At 39.6% G+C, this 16,962-nt stretch overlaps 1 protein-coding gene across 8 annotated transcripts in view; it reads left to right on the forward strand.

Annotated features, from left to right (window-relative positions):
- Positions 1 to 2,651: 2,651 nt before the first annotated feature.
- Positions 2,652 to 16,962, forward strand: part of LOC145901344 (dynein axonemal heavy chain 3-like) — a 94,979-nt gene continuing 80,668 nt past the window's right edge. For 7 of the 8 annotated variants that reach the window (XM_082988979.1, XM_082988983.1, XM_082988981.1 and 4 more), the window contains exons 1-24: positions 2,652 to 2,853; positions 3,240 to 3,331; positions 3,516 to 3,595; positions 3,844 to 4,066; positions 4,446 to 4,636; positions 5,214 to 5,383; positions 6,710 to 6,920; positions 8,246 to 8,435; positions 9,289 to 9,399; positions 9,761 to 9,899; positions 10,121 to 10,225; positions 10,297 to 10,427; positions 10,494 to 10,692; positions 11,205 to 11,326; positions 11,546 to 11,627; positions 11,942 to 12,034; positions 12,234 to 12,394; positions 13,014 to 13,221; positions 13,681 to 13,814; positions 14,198 to 14,398; positions 14,783 to 14,978; positions 15,426 to 15,620; positions 16,025 to 16,213; positions 16,339 to 16,467. In XM_082988979.1, the coding sequence (XP_082845105.1) occupies positions 2,746 to 2,853; positions 3,240 to 3,331; positions 3,516 to 3,595; positions 3,844 to 4,066; positions 4,446 to 4,636; positions 5,214 to 5,383; positions 6,710 to 6,920; positions 8,246 to 8,435; positions 9,289 to 9,399; positions 9,761 to 9,899; positions 10,121 to 10,225; positions 10,297 to 10,427; positions 10,494 to 10,692; positions 11,205 to 11,326; positions 11,546 to 11,627; positions 11,942 to 12,034; positions 12,234 to 12,394; positions 13,014 to 13,221; positions 13,681 to 13,814; positions 14,198 to 14,398; positions 14,783 to 14,978; positions 15,426 to 15,620; positions 16,025 to 16,213; positions 16,339 to 16,467 (3,660 nt within the window). In that variant the 5' untranslated portion in view covers positions 2,652 to 2,745. Of the gene's footprint in view, positions 2,854 to 3,239; positions 3,332 to 3,515; positions 3,596 to 3,843; positions 4,067 to 4,445; positions 4,637 to 5,213; positions 5,384 to 6,709; positions 6,921 to 8,245; positions 8,436 to 9,288; positions 9,400 to 9,760; positions 9,900 to 10,120; positions 10,226 to 10,296; positions 10,428 to 10,493; positions 10,693 to 11,204; positions 11,327 to 11,545; positions 11,628 to 11,941; positions 12,035 to 12,233; positions 12,395 to 13,013; positions 13,222 to 13,680; positions 13,815 to 14,197; positions 14,399 to 14,782; positions 14,979 to 15,425; positions 15,621 to 16,024; positions 16,214 to 16,338; positions 16,468 to 16,962 lie in introns of those variants that run through there. The other variant, XM_082988986.1, reaches the window with a different exon arrangement.

Raw genomic sequence — 16,962 nt, forward strand, 5'->3', positions numbered from 1 at the left:
TATTACTCAAATCATCATATAAACTAAATTTTACACCTGTAGTATATAACACATCTGGCGCCATTATTAGGCAACAGATTGGAAAGCTAACGGTACTGGTGATAGTGTAACGTCTATCAACTTTTCAATATTTAGGGATATAATTGCAATAAAATACACTAACCTAATCCGGAAATAGTTTTGCTCGGTCACTGTTGGGTGTGGAGGATGATAAATGTGATTATTTTTGTACGTTTTGATATATTTTTAAATATTGAACGCGACAGTTGGCGAACACAGATGAATTTGTTGGAGGATTGTTTGAGAAAAAAAAAGATAACCGAATATTTTAGCAGATTTTAAATTAGGGAAAGTCTCGGTTTGAATCCACCAAAAAAGCAACGGAAAGCTATGGGTCACGTGACCAAGCACAATTGTTTGTTATTATAAGCGGCAGAGCGCTGCGGAGTCTTTAAAATACCGGAGATAACGACTGAATATATGCTCTCACGACGCTGTTTTCGCGGAATCTAACGGATCCCAACCGTCTGCGTCTTGGCTTTCATTCGTTTGGCTGCTTATCATAACAGCATGGGGAAAACGCGCAACATTAAACCGATTCCAAGGCGATCATGTCTGGGCGAAATAAGAGAAGTGATTTTAGTGGGGAACGTATGGATGCTGAGATGAATTATTGCGACGGACTTTCTAGTCAAAGTAAGTGGAGTGGAGAAGGAGGCAGGTTTTTGTAATCGGCCACTTAGGGGTACTTTGGTAAACGCGTACACGTATTCTTCGCATATTTCGAGATCTTTCCTGACGTTCTGTTAAGGATTTTTTTGGATATTGTCATTCAGCATGTTAGATAGTGTTAACTTAATATAAAAGCTAATCTTTGTGATAAGTACCATACGCATAGGCCAATAGTTTGGTAAACGCGTTTTGGTGGTTTCCACTTGGGTGGTGAATTTATAAGGTACAGTTGCGTGCTGGGGTATAATTTGATGGTTGGTGGACGCCATGTATAAGTATAAGCTTGTGGTTTTTATCGAGTTAACGTTACGTTGTAGTAGACTCTGGAGCACGCAAAGCTGAAACTTTGGGTTATAACTCATGCTACATATATTTACGTCCTTTCATCCTTTAGCTATATTTTTGATTTTGGTTCGACTTGCTGGCGAAAACACGAGGATTGTGATTATGTTGGAAACACGTCACAATGTACCCCCTACACGCTAATGTTATTTTGTGCGCCACAGTCTCGCGGTTACCACCGGCTGCTGGAGCGGCTAATTTGTTTACCTACACGATTCTGAATGTATTAATCGTGCCTCGTCGTGTACGTATCTTGTCTTGGCTTCGCCACAGAGCCCATGGGCTTTTCGTGTCGTTATATGCGCCTATCATACAAACTGTTTAAAGCGGCGCCTGTTTGCATTGTGGAAATTCCAGCATGATCTAAGAGACGAATTTTGATTGGTGGTCAGATCTCTCCAAGAAGTTGGACTGTACGTGTCGACAGCGCCCACGCCGACCAAGCATAAATCTCAGCCAATATTCGCTGTTTGTTTTTAAGGCGTCGTGTTTATCGTTGGTAGAACAGTGGCCATTAGTGGCGTTTGTTTGAAATTGAATACTGCTGTTTCGTACGACTGCCTAAATGCTGGTAGCTGTTTTATGAAACTCAAAAAATGTGGCTTCCAACTGTGTTGCATGTCGATTTAACTTGGACTTTAAAATTAGTTAAGGCACTACATTCAAAAACGTAGAGTATAGTTTTAGTATATTAGAACACCGTTATACTGCAAAACCCGTGCGACGCTTTTGTGTGTTGTAATAAAGAGTCCTAAACCCCATCGCTCCTCAAACCGTGGTGACTAAAACCAACACGTCAGCCAGGGCCAACAAAAGACATTGTCCACATTCGGTGGGGCTTATTCCGGGATATGCGCCGCTTATTATTGCCTTTTGCCACGAGTCAATAAGCTTGGTCGTAGCTCCATGGCGATAAGAATGTTCGAATGGAAATTTGCGCGTGTGAGACCCGAGCTGCCTTTCAACGGGCTTACTGTGGCAGTGACAGCTTTCTGATTTGACATGCGTTTAAATACAGAAGCTAATCTTTTGACTCGGCAAAGATCTCGTGTGTCTGTTTTTATAGTCGATCATGTGGTTTACCGTCCAGTAAAAGTATTGTGTGAAATGTTTTCACAAACGCGCAGAAAGTGATGTTATTCAACCGAAGATTTTTGTTGAGGTCTTGTATAGTTTAGTGGTAAACACGCTACTCACAGATACAGGAGTAAATTGTATTTAATGCATGTATGAAAAGATTTGTTATGTACCGTACGAGTGCTGCAGAAACTGAAACGTAACAGGATACATGTTTAATAATAAGCACACACACGAGCTTTTCATTTTGACAGTCAGATACCCATTTTTTGGCTACAACATATATTTGTGACTTAGAGACTTGTGGGCTAACGTCGAACAGATATAACTGCTAGTAAGCCGGGGCCTGCACATCGATATGTTTATCGAACATAAAGTTTTCTTCCCTCTAGATGAAATCAACCAAAACAAATCTCTTTTTTTCGCTACAACTTGTGAATTCGACAATTCATCTGGTATATTATTATTAAACTTCGTGTTTTTTCTTTCAAAAGGTTTTAGGCAATAAACCTGCTTAAAGCAACAGTTTGCAAACTGAAAATCTACAAAAATGCGGCAACTCAAGTAACAAAATTGCATGATTCTGACGTTGCCATGGAGATATCCCATCAGCAGGCGCCCCACGACATGGGTGCCCCAAATATGGAGTTGGGGGGCAGGCCCTCCATCATTGGCCATCTGCCACCTCTTGATCGTCCCCAGGTATACTCGCTATTTGCTCTGCTATGTTTGACGAGTTTTTTCAGCCTTTTGTGTTACTGGTAGTGTTTCCCGATAATGTTCTACGGGTACCTGAAGAATGTAGATTTCTTTTTAGTATGGGAAATGTTACATGTGCACGGTTAGCAGTCGTATCGTTGGTTTTGATGGTAAAAAGTGCGGGTGTTTTTTTTTCTGAAGGGTGAAGTAGAATTGCTGCCAACTGCCCGGAACCAAAGCCTAATTTTATCTTTAAGCGCCAATTACCTTGTTTGACCGGCAAAATGTAATGGAAAGCGACCTACTTTGCACGGCGACTTTTACTTGCCTAAAGTCAAGTCTCGGCGAAATTCAATAAACGAGGCCAAAATGTGTCTTTTTTCGTTCAGCCGTGCTTTAGTGAAAGGCCGAAGGTACTTCAAAAGGGGCCGCGCACCAAAGCCGTTCCAATTAAGGAGGAAAAGCATTACCGGCTGGTCAGGTAAGATCATGTTGTATTGTGCTCGTGGCAGATGTAGTCGCAGAAATATTTTGTTAGCATATTGTTGAAGATTTATTGTAAACTTTTTAGTTTCATTTCGGTGCCCTCGGAGGCATTTTTTGTGTTTTTTTGGTTCACATTCAAAGTTTGAATTCAAACTGTCTTGTCTTATGCGTTTTTTTAGCGATTCCATCGGTAATAATTACAGCCCCAATGCAAGGGACCTTTCGGCTTCCTTAGTCTACGAACGTGGTCGGCTTGCAGGTGAGAACGGTGTGACGGTAAATAATTGAATAAAAACAATTTAATACGCGGTGAAAACACACAATTCGTTTTCCTAATTGCGGATGGATTAAAAAAGTTCAAAAAACAATGTTAAACGTGATTAGAACAATCCTTTGTATTTTGCCGAATTTGAAACAAAAATATAATGTACGTGAGCTCCTTCCCTTGTATTACCATTTGCGAAAGGTTATCTTCAAATTGACCGTTTCTTTCTCCTACTTTGCCAGGTAACCGTTACCATGACGTTATTGAAAGCTCAGAAGGTCACAAATCGTCCACTACAGCTCGTCATGACCGATCGCAGAGCGCAACTGCCCGACAAATTGCTCAAAAACGTATTATGCCCCTCACCACTGCCCAGATGAAATTGCACGACGCAGCCTGGTTGAATCAGCAGCATGACCAGTCGCTCAAGACTGCCAAGCACTACTCCATTCGTACACACTATAGGTATGACAGTCAGCTGCAATCAGTGCTTCGAAATAGACCCTGCAAAACGAAATACACCGTGTTGAGAATATATGAGATAAATGATTCCTTTTGATACGTGCTGATGAGTTGTTCAACTTTAATTACTTTGCATGGAATTTTAAATGTGCCGTTAGTAGGATTTGAAAGTGTGGTTCATATGCACGTTCAAACTAATTAAAAATAATTTCGTAAAAGTCGAACCATGCAACGAACAAACAAAGGAATTGTTCCATATTTCAAGATCTCATCGTTGATTTTGTCCTCCCAACGTCGTTGTTCAGTTAACCATTGTCTTGTTTTTGCATCTATCAATTGGTAATGTAACTAACGGTTGGATGAGATTTTTCTTTTTTTCCAGTCTATCGCCGACCCAACGTCAACCTGTCAGCGCCACCATGCGACGTAAACTGGCTTTTACGCAGCCACAGCCTCTGGCGAGTCACGTGGCCACACACGGTTCAGTGGACTCAGAGCAAGTGTTTCTTTACTCACCGAATGCTAAAAGTCCACTTAGAGAGTCGCCAAACAAACAAGAATCAATTTCTTCCGGTGAGTTTCTAAAGTCGGTCTCAATTGGTTTGAGAACCATTTTTGTAGCTGGAGAATAATAAAAGCAATATCATAGGAACGTTTTCTTATAGCAATTTTTTTAGGTCATTGGTCGCCAACGTGTTTTTATACATTTTCCCCTTTGCCTATTTCGGAACATTATTCATTCCCATGACCCGCAAAACATTCAAATATAAAACGTTTCACTAATTTGACACACTGAGATATTTCAACTCATAAAAAATTTACTCTTTGTGGTATACACTCCGGTAAAGTTTGTGAAAGTAAATGCAATTGTAGAGACACCGGAAACAATGGTCGACCATGTGCCCGTAAAGGGCTCCATAACAAAAAAAATGAAAAAAACTATTACGCATAAAAAATATGGTGGATTTACTATTCAGGAGATTGCTGTTAATTCGATTTGACAAAACTTGTACAGCCATTCCGTTGTACGAGGTCACTGTAGATAAATATATCGCTCTACATTGTTGATAAACAACTTTTACTTTTAATGTAAAGAGAAACAAGCGAAGAACGTTCACACGAAAATGAACTTTCTTTCACTTAATTTTAGCTAAAATGCCGCGCATCGACTTCGAAAAACATTTTCACGACGACGAAGAACGCCACTCACTCAATCCACACGGCCTTCTCCTTTTCACTAAGCATCGTCACGCTTCAGTGAGCACACGTGACAACCATCATCCGAAAAGTTCGCCGGGAATGTTGAGGAAAACAGGACAGGTACAAGGGGGTTTGTCATAGGTACAAGGGGGTCAAATGGCATGTTCGAATTGTTTGGAAAGAAACTTTGCAACCATCTTATTTTGATTATGCCAGAAGTGCTGTCCTGTTTAAATATATATATGTCTGGCAGAAAAACTAGCACGGTCTTATTCATATTCTTAGTTGATTTTGAGCGATGTGCTGGTAAAAGTCGGTTGAGAAAATGGAAACAGATATAGTGTCGTTGCTTCCGGTACCATGCGATTTAGTCACTAGATGACAGTTTTTTAACAAACTTGCTGAAACACCACATAGTTATTAGGTTGACAGCAAAACCAACGAAACCAATAAACGTTTTGGAGCCCACGCTGAAAATCGCTGCTGTAAGATAACGTATAGCTGAAATCTGTAGTGATACGTCATTAGTACGCAGCAAAAAATGTGATAAACAGAAATACACGTTTAATTATTTAGTGGCAGTTGGCTCCGGACGGAAACATTTTAAATATATGATTGGTGGGCATTCAAGTTATCAGAACTACGGGTGTTGTTGTTACTGCCAAGCATATTATAATTGCTGAGGAACTGACCTCCTGGAACAAATATACGAGATGTTCGTTCACCGATGTTTCGCATGTTATATGCAGCGAGGATTGAAAGAAGTATTTGAATACAACCTTGCATAGTTTCATAACAACAAGCAGTTACATATTTCTTTGCGGGATAGTACACGGTGTGCATTTGTTTTGGAATTTTGTTTAATATCTGTGTTTCTCATTATGATATATGTTTTGGTTACAAAATGCGACACATCAGTGTTTGGCATTGCGCGTTTTCTGATATCACTGCTCTTCGCTCGGCTAAGCAGTTCTTTATTACTCACGATACCTTTACAAACAATTTAAACTTGTTTTAAAATATGGGGTTGCTTTTAGAACTTGGTATTTTTACGTATGCGACCTGATCGATTGAACGTAATTCGCAATTTCGTGGCGTTACGCACATTGGAAAACCCGGGACAAAATAGCGTTAAACGAATTTTGCTTCAGCTGTATTGAAAGTAGTGCGCTGGAAACAGGGTTATGAATTATTTATTTCTTCCGCTTTATTTTGCTTGACAGCACATTCTTTCCAGGTTGAGATTGCCAGGGACTGCTAATATACGCATTAACCATCAATAAAACATGGTACATTTATTGTTTTAACACACTACATATCTCTGTCCCTTTTGTTCAATCGCTGTCAACCATTTGGCTAAATAATTAGGCAACTAGAAAAGTCGCACTTAAAATAATAATTAGTGGTTGGTGTATTTGAAACTTTTGTTACATAACTCGTTTACAGAGGTGGGCACCTCCATCGCGTCACGGCAATACCTCATCGGCTTCTCCGCCCCCTGTGACGTCACAACCGACCGCTATGTACCACGTGACTCGAGACATGGCCAAGTCTTTTCACAGCATCACAACGGTGAATTCGCGATCTGTTGAAATGGAAAGTGTCGATGAAAATGCTGCAGATTTCAAGGAGTGGATGGGAAGTGACAATATTGAAGGTGGTGTTTGGTCGAACCAGTTCGTGTATTTGTGTACAAAAAACATGTTAGGAAACTTTATTTATTTGCATTTTTTTTATTTTTTTTATTTTCTACTCAAAAGTGTTTAATGCAATGGTTGTAGATATCCCCTTGCGAATATGTGAAGGTTGCCCGGGAAGGCGTGGCTTACGCATCAGAGTACTTTGACCGCAATATACCCTGTGAAACCGTTTTCGTAATTTAGTTGGTAGAGCGTTGGCCTGGTTAGCCCAGGGGCGTAAGTTTTTAACATCTCGCTCGGACTTGTCGGAAAAAGTAGTTGTTCCAGCTTGGCCGCAATGTCCTGGCTGCTATGCCTGCGAACCTCATTTAATGTGACTTCCAATAAAGCGCCAAACACGAAATCGTCTAAAATTAGCCCATCATGACATCACGAAATACGCAATCCGAGTTACAAATGCCGCTGCAAAACAAATATGTTTTATTGGGGGAAGGGTTTTCTGAAACCTGTTTCTGTTTAAATATAACAATAACTATTAAAAGAAACGAGTAAGAAATGGATGAATGGCCGTAAATGTTTATCATAAAGTTAATATTTGAAAATGCTTTCCTGGTGACCCAGCAGGCTGGTATTTTCAGCTAAAGCAAGTAAACCTAATTTTTTGTGCCCCTTGCTTCGTCTCATTCAAAGTTTTATAACTAAGATCTGTTCTTCAAATTAATTCAAAATATTACTAACCACATTTTGTAAAACCAAACAGTTATTTTGAAACTAGTTTAGCCAAACAAAATTCTGTTGAACGTCTCCGAGTGACAATGGCGCCAGAGACATTTTGTACAAAGTAATGGAAAAAAATGTGACATTGCCATTTACGTAAGCAGATGATAACGTAACGCAGAAGCACTGACGTAGCAAATTTAATACAATTAAAAACGTCCCAATATGTCTTGCCTGGTTTAATTAAGTACCTTGATTCTTATCTGACCACAAAAAAAAACTACTATTTCTGCGTGAAATCCAAATCATTCCGAATTAAAATTTTACATAAACGGTAACATTTAAAATATTATTGGGCCGAAGAAGGTTTTGGAACAAACCAAAATATGCAAGTAATATCTCTTTCATGGTACAAAACTTTGACGCAATTAGTGTCTCAAAGATATCTTAATGACTTTTTTGCAGAAAGTGCACGCGAACTTTTTTGAGCAAACTTCAACATGTTACCGGACTAACTTATGATAGGATATGACCAATTTCCTCAAATAGCCATGTTCACATTCATTTCCATATTCATTTCCATAATGGACTAGTTTGCTTTTTCTTAAATCCTACTTTTGCCCAGGGGTTGAATCGCATCTGGCTGAAAGCATCCATCCCAATGATGGTGTTGCCCATTTCGAACTGGCGTCCACTACGAGCGGCGTTGGAACCGAAAGCCAGCTGGCTGATTCGCCGCATGGTGGCACTGTATCAAATGACAGTGATGCGGAAAGCGTTAGGTCACGTGACAGCGAGGAGGATGTCGGGCTGAGGTAGGTTGGGGGAAATCCCAGTAAAGGTTGTTTTGGTGTAAATTAGGTTTCCAATCAAATTCTTTGTCGTCATCACGTTTACGTAAAAAAGACGATCAATCCGACGTGTTTTCCAGGCACTGTGCGTCAACGCTTACGTAAAATATGACTTTTCCTCATCGGTAATCAAATGTGCATGTATCCTGCGCTTGGTCTTGCTTGACTCGATAACCTGCTTGATCCTGCTAACCTTTCAATTTTTAAATTTTTTATACGCTCGCTGTCCAATTTCCAGCCGTAAATCTCATCCTTTTTTTTCTTATGTGTGTCACTTTCCAGAAGGTAAAATTTGTTTACGCTCGTGCGCAGTACTAAAAGGGGTCTGTCCCGGCTTTTTGGATATTCAACGATTAGCAGTTGGGTGTGCGCTGGTCTCTCACTGCTTATTGCGCCGTTTAGTTAACTTTTTGGCAAGTTGGGTGGCTTCTGCTTTTTATTTGTAAATAAGTAACTAGACAAGGAGAATTTAGTAGATATTAGTTGATTAAGTTTTGATACTTGTTAAAATTAACTTTATTTCAGTTTTTTATGCACATATTCTTTGTTTTTTGATTTGATGATATACGAATAACCCAAAATAATTGTGTGGAACATCGCTTTTTACTCTATTTATAGTAAGATCTACACAAAAATGTGTTGAATAAGTGATACTGATTACGCCTACATGCATAGCAGAAATATTGTACAACGAACAGGGATTTATATCAAATGTTGTTATACAAAAATCTTTAAGACGGGCGCACTTTTTTATTTTGTTTGTTTCTTCGTTGTGGCACGTTTTTAGACAATTTCAACATAATGTTTTATGTTGCAGAAAACACGACGAAGCCTCCCAAGCTGTTCTTAATGTGGTGTTCCCGCCCTATACCTTCTCTACACATGGTTTGTCCAGACCCGCTACTCCCAGCCCCGATTGTTTAGAGAGGTTAGAGAATTCAAATCTTACCCTTAAAATGGTTTGTTTTCTGTAGAGGCTTTGATGCACATGAGAAATAGATTGATTTTTGTTAACTAAAGCGAAGACCTGTTGTCGTAAATGTATCCAGTAGTTTTTGCTGAAAATAAATTGTTACTGACGCTGCCAGGCATACTTTATTGCTGCATACTGCTCTCCTGGCAAACTTTTTATCGACGTTTCTCGACGTTTTGCTTGATTTGCATTTTATACCTCCTGATGAAGGCTGCTGCATAACCAGCGAAACGTCGCAAAACGTCGAAAAAATAAAGTTTGCCAGAAGATCAGTATTCAGCAATGACCAAGAATAATACAAAAAAATGATAAACAGGTATTACAATGTGATGGAAAACTCAATTGAAAGTGGAATGATTACTGATCTTCCAGTGGAATGGCAACAACACTCCTTGAAATTACTCTTGCCGTCATTGCGCAGTCAGTGGCCAGATTTGTTGGATGAACTTATCCATGTAAGTGCGAATTAAGTCACCGTAACATACCTACTAAAGCAATAACTGCAAAAAAGTGGATGATTAATCTGTTGTGACGAAAGTTTGCCCTCGTTATTGGAATTCCCCCACATATTATGAACAATTCTTGATTTGTGTAAAATCTTGAGTACAATAATCACTTTTGTGCCAAACATTTTAAAGTTTTCCATGTTAAGCGTGATTGTTTGGTATTTTTGTAGGAAGTTAAACTCCTGCACAACGAAAGTATAAAGAAGGCTGTGTTCGATTACATTCTGCTCGATATCAAAGAGCAGGAAAGGCTTGGAATCTACGTCCCAAAAAAGGTAAGAAAACGTCTAACACAATCATGACGTAACTCAAAACTTACCTGTTATTAATCTGCCACTTTTTTCAGATATCCAACTCTGCCGGAAGGTGGCGCTACCCTTGGTACGAGTCATTGAAGCAGTCGAGGCAGCAAATCAGAGATGACCTTTTCATAAACCATCGAGTGAATGCCGAAATACTTCGCACGTGGGAGTTGCAGTAAGACTAGAGTACTGCCAATTGTACCCTTCTGGCAGTGCGTTATCCCAAATTTCTACATTTTAGGTACTCAGAATTTCGTCTCGTCGACATTGGTCGCATTTACTCTCTCATGCCTTTGACGGTAGAAGAGTTTTTCCGCGAGGTGGAGCGCTCGAGCATCGAGGCGTCACAATACTTGGTTTCGCGTTGGATTGAAGATTGCGCCGAGACTGTGCGACGTCACAAAGATGACGTAGAAGCGTCGGTCAAGCAGAACGACGAGGTTTGCCTCGACAAAAATTATGATTTCTTTTGATTTAATGTGTTGATATAATTGGACAACGCCTACTTTTACAAGGCGGGATTCCCGTTGTGCGAAGACCTGTGCTTGACGATCTAGGTCATAAACTGCAATGACATTCATGCCAAAGCTTGCTAGATTAAACCTCTTTTTTCTCAAAATTTTTAAACGAGACACGTAACGTAAAATCATGCTCCAGGTTGAGTTTGAATTCATATGACCCTTAGCAAATCGTGTCACTGCTCAGCCAACCGAGCTACGGAAGATTAGTGGTTAGAGGTGGCACCATGATGCAATGTACAAGACCACAACATGCCCCTATAACTCCGTGTTTTCCTTTGGTGATAAAACGTCTTTGCAAACAAATTGCAAGTCATATCCCTCTCGTAAATTATGAAAGCAACCAGGGCTTAAAATTTTAAACGGTGCAGGAATCAGCTTTGCATTTCAAAAATAACGCAAGGAAATATGAAACTGATAAAATATTACGTCAGGTTGCAAGAATGGAGGGAATGGACCACTTTTTCGGTTGCCTGGCAACTCTAATGTCCAATTTAATCCGAGATCTTGTAAGGAAATCAATCCAAGACATCATTCACCTGCTTGAACTGTACAGGTTAGTTAAGTTTGCGATGAATCGGGTTCAGTCAAACTGCCCAACAAACACGGCAAATTCGCATGTCATGTAGCAGATGGGCTGATGCGTTTCCCCCGTCCAACTTTTGCATAAATGCATTTTCATTCGAGAAAAGTATAGTTTGTGCTTTGAACCCGTGTATAAATAAACGTATGATAGTAATAAAAAATGACTAAACTGTACATAACGTTTTAACAGGCTTGGAAACAAGTACGATGGTTCATACCAAGAAAGTGGCTTGCAACTCCCAACTAAGCCCCATCCTATCAAGTTTTTCATGGTAGGATTAAGTAATTTCCAGCTAACATACGTGCGATGCCGTAACATTTCTAGGCCTGTAGACACAAAGTGGTGTTTAATAGTGTCATGTTGTTATGTGCATATAATTGTAGCATGTACAATCAAACAAAAAAAATATTTGGAAAAGTAATAATGAAAAAACAGGCTTTGTTTCTGAAATCGTTTGCATCGTAAACTTGCTTGGCTTTTATAGCGAACTTGATAGATTATAGCTTAGCCTACCAGACTAGCATATATGAATAATGTTACTTATATGTCGAATTCCAATGTTTTAATGCAAATTTTTTTCAATAGAAACCCGATGCAAAACGTACGGCAACTACTTTTGAACCATCCTTCGACAAGCTCATTAGCAACCTTTATGACGTCATTGATGTCATGGTTACGGTAAGATTTCTTGCCATTTCGAAATTGGATTTATTTCACAAATCTGAATCGTCAACAGTTCTTTGACGATTTTTGCACCGAAATTTTTACCTTGAACTTACGTAAAATTTCAAGTTTCATTTTTTCAGTGACATGTTGACTGAAAATAACCACTTAACTCTTGCTTTTGGCCACCATGATGTGAAATTTTGCCTTGCAGAGCGTACAAAGGTTGCCACGCGTCGAACACTTGTTATTTCAAGCGGTCGAAAACATGGAAGTGACGTTTATTTCATCTGTGAACGTCGATGACGAGCTGGTGGTGGTTGCTAAGCAACGCATTAGCGCCGTTGTGCTCAGCAATAGCCACGGACCGACAAGGTATTTGTTGTATATTTGTGTAGTTTATGCGCAAACTTACTTGTTGGACAAACAAATATTATAAGCAAAGTGTAGCCAATAATATATATTGTGTAAGCTGCAAACAGATGGCCACTGTTTCGACCTAAAAGGTCTCGTTTGGTCAGGAAAGTCGTCTGGAAGTCGCACCATCTGCACTGATGAGACCTTTTAGGTCGAAAGAGTGGCCCTTTGTCTGCAGCTTACACAAAACAAATATTATGTTGTCGATAATAGATATAATGTGATTGTAATATTATGAAAATACCCTGAGCAGGCCTAGCTGTATAGCACGCGAAACGTCGCTGAAAAAAATTACGTTTTAATGTGCCAGAAGAACAGACTATTAAAATTATGAAAATGTCGACAATCGAATACCTAATTCTACCACTGGACAGTAATGGTTTGTTTGCATAATTTTTTAATTGAGGTCACATGTACCTAAACTCCAGTATTTCGTCTTCGAGTCCGCTTGTCATGTAGTGACGTGCCCAACTTTTGCACTAAATTCTTATATTGTGTAGGGCTAGGTTAAGTCGATATGTCAATGCAGTGACAAGTATCACACAAAGGCTTTTGTGATACAAACGTCTTTCCGTAGATATCGTTCTGTGTACGAACCCGACTACGCCCATCTCCTGAATGCACACACTGATCGCAAGGTGGCGCATTTCATCGAGAGGGAACCACCCCTCCGTAGTTACGTGAAAGAACTGGAAAAACTGAAGTCGATGTCGAAAAGTATTGGAAGCCTTTCTGTTCACGTTCCAATGCATTTGTTTCTGTTAGACTGCGAACAATTGAACCAGGTGTGAAAATAAATTGTTATAAATGCTCAACAATCTGGAATATTTGATTGTTGCTGATAGCAGTTTGTTCGACTATTTGAAAATATCTTATGTGTGCTTTGGCAAAATATCACCTATATAACGTTCTTCAAGTTGTTATATAAATCATACCTTAATATATTTGTCCATATTTTGAAGCTCTTCTGACAAAAAAAACTACTTGTTTGGACGACGTTTCGGTCGTTATCCAACCTTCATCAGGACAAGTAAAGTGAAACGCCAACACGGCGATAAATAGTAACGCGTGAAAAAGGCGAAAAAGAGCAAAAAAACTGAAAATGCCTGGCAGCATTAGCAACAAACTGTTAATATATTTGACGTGCAGGAAGTTAAACCCTGGCTGTATGTCGGCCTACTTAGCTTGTTTCATTTGCGTAGTATTCACACGTTCATAACTGAATTTGTTTCCTCTTTTCTCAGTGGCTTCTGGACCGAAGTGCTCACTTGCAAAAGATGATGATTGACAACGTCATCGAAATATCGCGTCGATTCAACCGTTCGATTTGTACAACTTACGACGAGATAGTGAAGCGCATTACATCGCACGTTCTAAGGTGCTTGTTTGTTTCTTTGTCGCCTTTACCACGTAGTTCCACCATTGGTATTTAGTACACTATAGAATTGTCGAGACGAAAGGAATTTCTCCTAACATTATTCGCAACACTACCTCGATTGTGTTTACGTCAAGCCAAGTTTAACGCTGTCCATAAAATGGCTTGTAGGCGGGCAAACCTATGTATTTCACCTGATCAACAAAACAAAAATGTGCACTAAATACGAAAACCTTTAACAAAAGTTATATATTGTAATTTTGCAACAAGCTTCGTATTGATGGGAGCAAATATATTAATTAAAAACATCGTCATGATGTGCATTTAGTCCATGGTGAAAAGCATACTGCGATAGTTAAACATTGTGTTCATACAACTCTGTACAGCACAAACGGACTTGTGGAGTTGCAAGAGTACGTCGACGGTTTGGCATCGAACGAACTTATCAAACTCAAAGACCAACTCGAAATCGCCGCAAGCAATCTTCTGTTCCTGATGGACTACGCGTATTTGTGCAAGGACGACATTCTCCTGAACGACAACACTTTTTCCTGGCCGGACAGAATTATACCTATTATTAGAAACAGGTAATAGTAATACATTTTTTATTTAATCGCTGAACCCATATATCTTGATGCAGGGGAAATTAGGCTTATGACGTTTAACGATATCTGGTAAAAATGTTTCCATATTCTCGCCACAGCAAATGTAATTTTCTACCATTCTTATATACAACAAAAAGGTGCTAACGTTACCGCGTCTTGACTGACTCTTTTCTCTTTTATTGCGCCATATCGGCATACTGACACATCGCCACACAAAATTACTTGCTTAAGTTCGTCTTTGGTCGTAAATCCCTGTTTATTTTATTTTTATTGATTTTGTAATTTCTTCATCTGTCCACGCAAAGAAGTGTTAAAGGTTGATTTCACCAAGAAACCCCTAATTTTCTTCCCTATTTTGTGTTTCAGTGAGCAGAGATTGCAGAAAGAACACGACGTCAAAGTGAGCAAGCTAAGGATGTGGCAGACAGACCTGGAGAAGAGACTTGTCGAGGTTGCAGATCTCGTCAAAGAGTTCCAGAGAAAGGAAAGGATGGCCGAGGCTCAACGCTACGTCGACGCACTGGATGATATTCAGGCCAGGATTAATGGCTTCATAGAGGAAGTATGATAGTAATTTAATATGAGAGACGCATGGTGGGCGGGATTTTATGCCATATTAAGTGTCAACAGGTTTCCGATTGATGGGAATGAACCGATTTTCTGTAGGCTGCTAAGACGTACATGGTGGGAGGCCCCGCAAGAGGGGGGCACACCAGGGCTAATACGACTCTAGGGGGCCATGTATAGCACAAGGGGCCAACGAACACCATTGTTTGCTTTAAAACTAAAGGATTTTTCTATCGTAAAGGTTGGCTTTCACAGATAACTTCCAAAAAAGTACTCGCACCGGCACAATTTTTTTCTATCATGGGCCCTGGCTGGTAACGTCGTACAGATACAAGTGTTGATGTGTATCATATAAATGAAAGCCCCCAAAACATGCAAAGCTAAGAGATCACAGGTTCACAGCTGAGTAGACATACTTTGAAGTTTTGTTTATTCTTCACAGAAACAACAAATAAATCGTGAACAAATTCTTCTCGATGTTGGTCACGTGAGTCCTTACCCCCAGATCCAGGAACTAATTGTAAAGAAAGAACCCTTCGAGCGGTTGTGGCGAAACGTGGTAGCTTTTAACAAAAATTACGACAAGTGGATGAACGGACCACTGCTGCAGGTCAACGCGGAGGTCGTGGAGGAAGTGGTAAGGGGTTTCAAAACATGAAAAAAGGAAATTGGAGAACTGCGATTTTTAGGTTGCTTTCGGTCACAATGAGGGTGGCTCTCGTGGATTCGAAAAATGTTTAATTCGTGCCACAACTTTGTCAACGTTGTAACTTTCAAAAAGTTTGTTTTTGATGCGAATGCGTCAATACACTTTTCCACGTGCGTAAAACGCTTAGCTTTAAGTAACAACAAAGTATGAATAAAACCGTTTCTTCCTCTTATATTACTGCGTTTTGTGGATCTGTGCAGATTGTCAATATATCTGTGGGACAAAAACCTAAAATAGCATTCATATGTTAAGTCATCCTTGCAATCTAAAACTTAACGCTGGAATCTTATAAATCGGTTAAATATGTAACATAACCCTATTTTGTGATAAAGGTGCAGGACTTGTGGAAAACAAGCTACAAACTGACGAAACGCTTTCAGCATCCTGACCTTATGGGCCCACTTAAAGCTGCCGCTACAATTAAAAACAAGCTTGAGAAATTTCGCATCAACATGCCTCTCATTAACGCACTGTGTAATCCGGGCATTAAGGAGAGACATTGGGATCTTATGTCAGAAAAGGTATTTTAAAGTCATCTGTACATGATACGAGTGGTAAATTTTGAAATATTGTTGTCACTTGTAACCGTAGGTATGCTCAAACGCATACTCAGAATCTTCAAAAATGTGCTCTTATGTCCACATAGGTTGGATTTTCCATTACGCCAGAAGAAGACACACCTTTGAGTGAAGTTTTGGGACGTAAACTGGAAAAACATTTAGGTGACCTGACCATGATTAGCAACCAGGCAAGAAAGGAATACGCACTTGAAAAGGTAAAGAGGTCGCTTCTAACTAACGCGTAATTGAAAAACACGAACATATGGCAGGAGTATCTGCTCTAATAATGTATTAGCATAATTTTTTGCGGTTAAATAAATGTTAGCTTCCAACCGCTTATTACACAGAAAAAATTTAAGTTTTGATTTATTGCCCGATTTGAAACTCTGTTGGTACACCGACACTCAAAAATGCAGACAAACTGTTTATTACTGCATTTTTTATTCAACGTCAAAAATTTCGATATGAATGTATTGACCAAGTTCCACTGGCGATAAAGCTGATTGAACAGCTTATATGAGGTTTGTAATTATCAGCCCTCCGGCAGTGGCAGAGCAAGGTTTGCCAGAGTATAGTTAACAGGCAAAAATCCCTTCTTCTGTTGGAAATTAAAACGCTGTGTGTAATTTGACATCAATTATTTTTGAGTACGTTACTGAAATGCGCAGCGTATACTGGGAATTTTGACCGTTGTGCAGGACAAAAATCGC

Source organism: Ascidia mentula, chromosome 5 (assembly GCF_947561715.1).
Source record: "Ascidia mentula chromosome 5, kaAscMent1.1, whole genome shotgun sequence".
NCBI classification, from domain to species: Eukaryota; Metazoa; Chordata; class Ascidiacea; order Phlebobranchia; family Ascidiidae; genus Ascidia; species Ascidia mentula.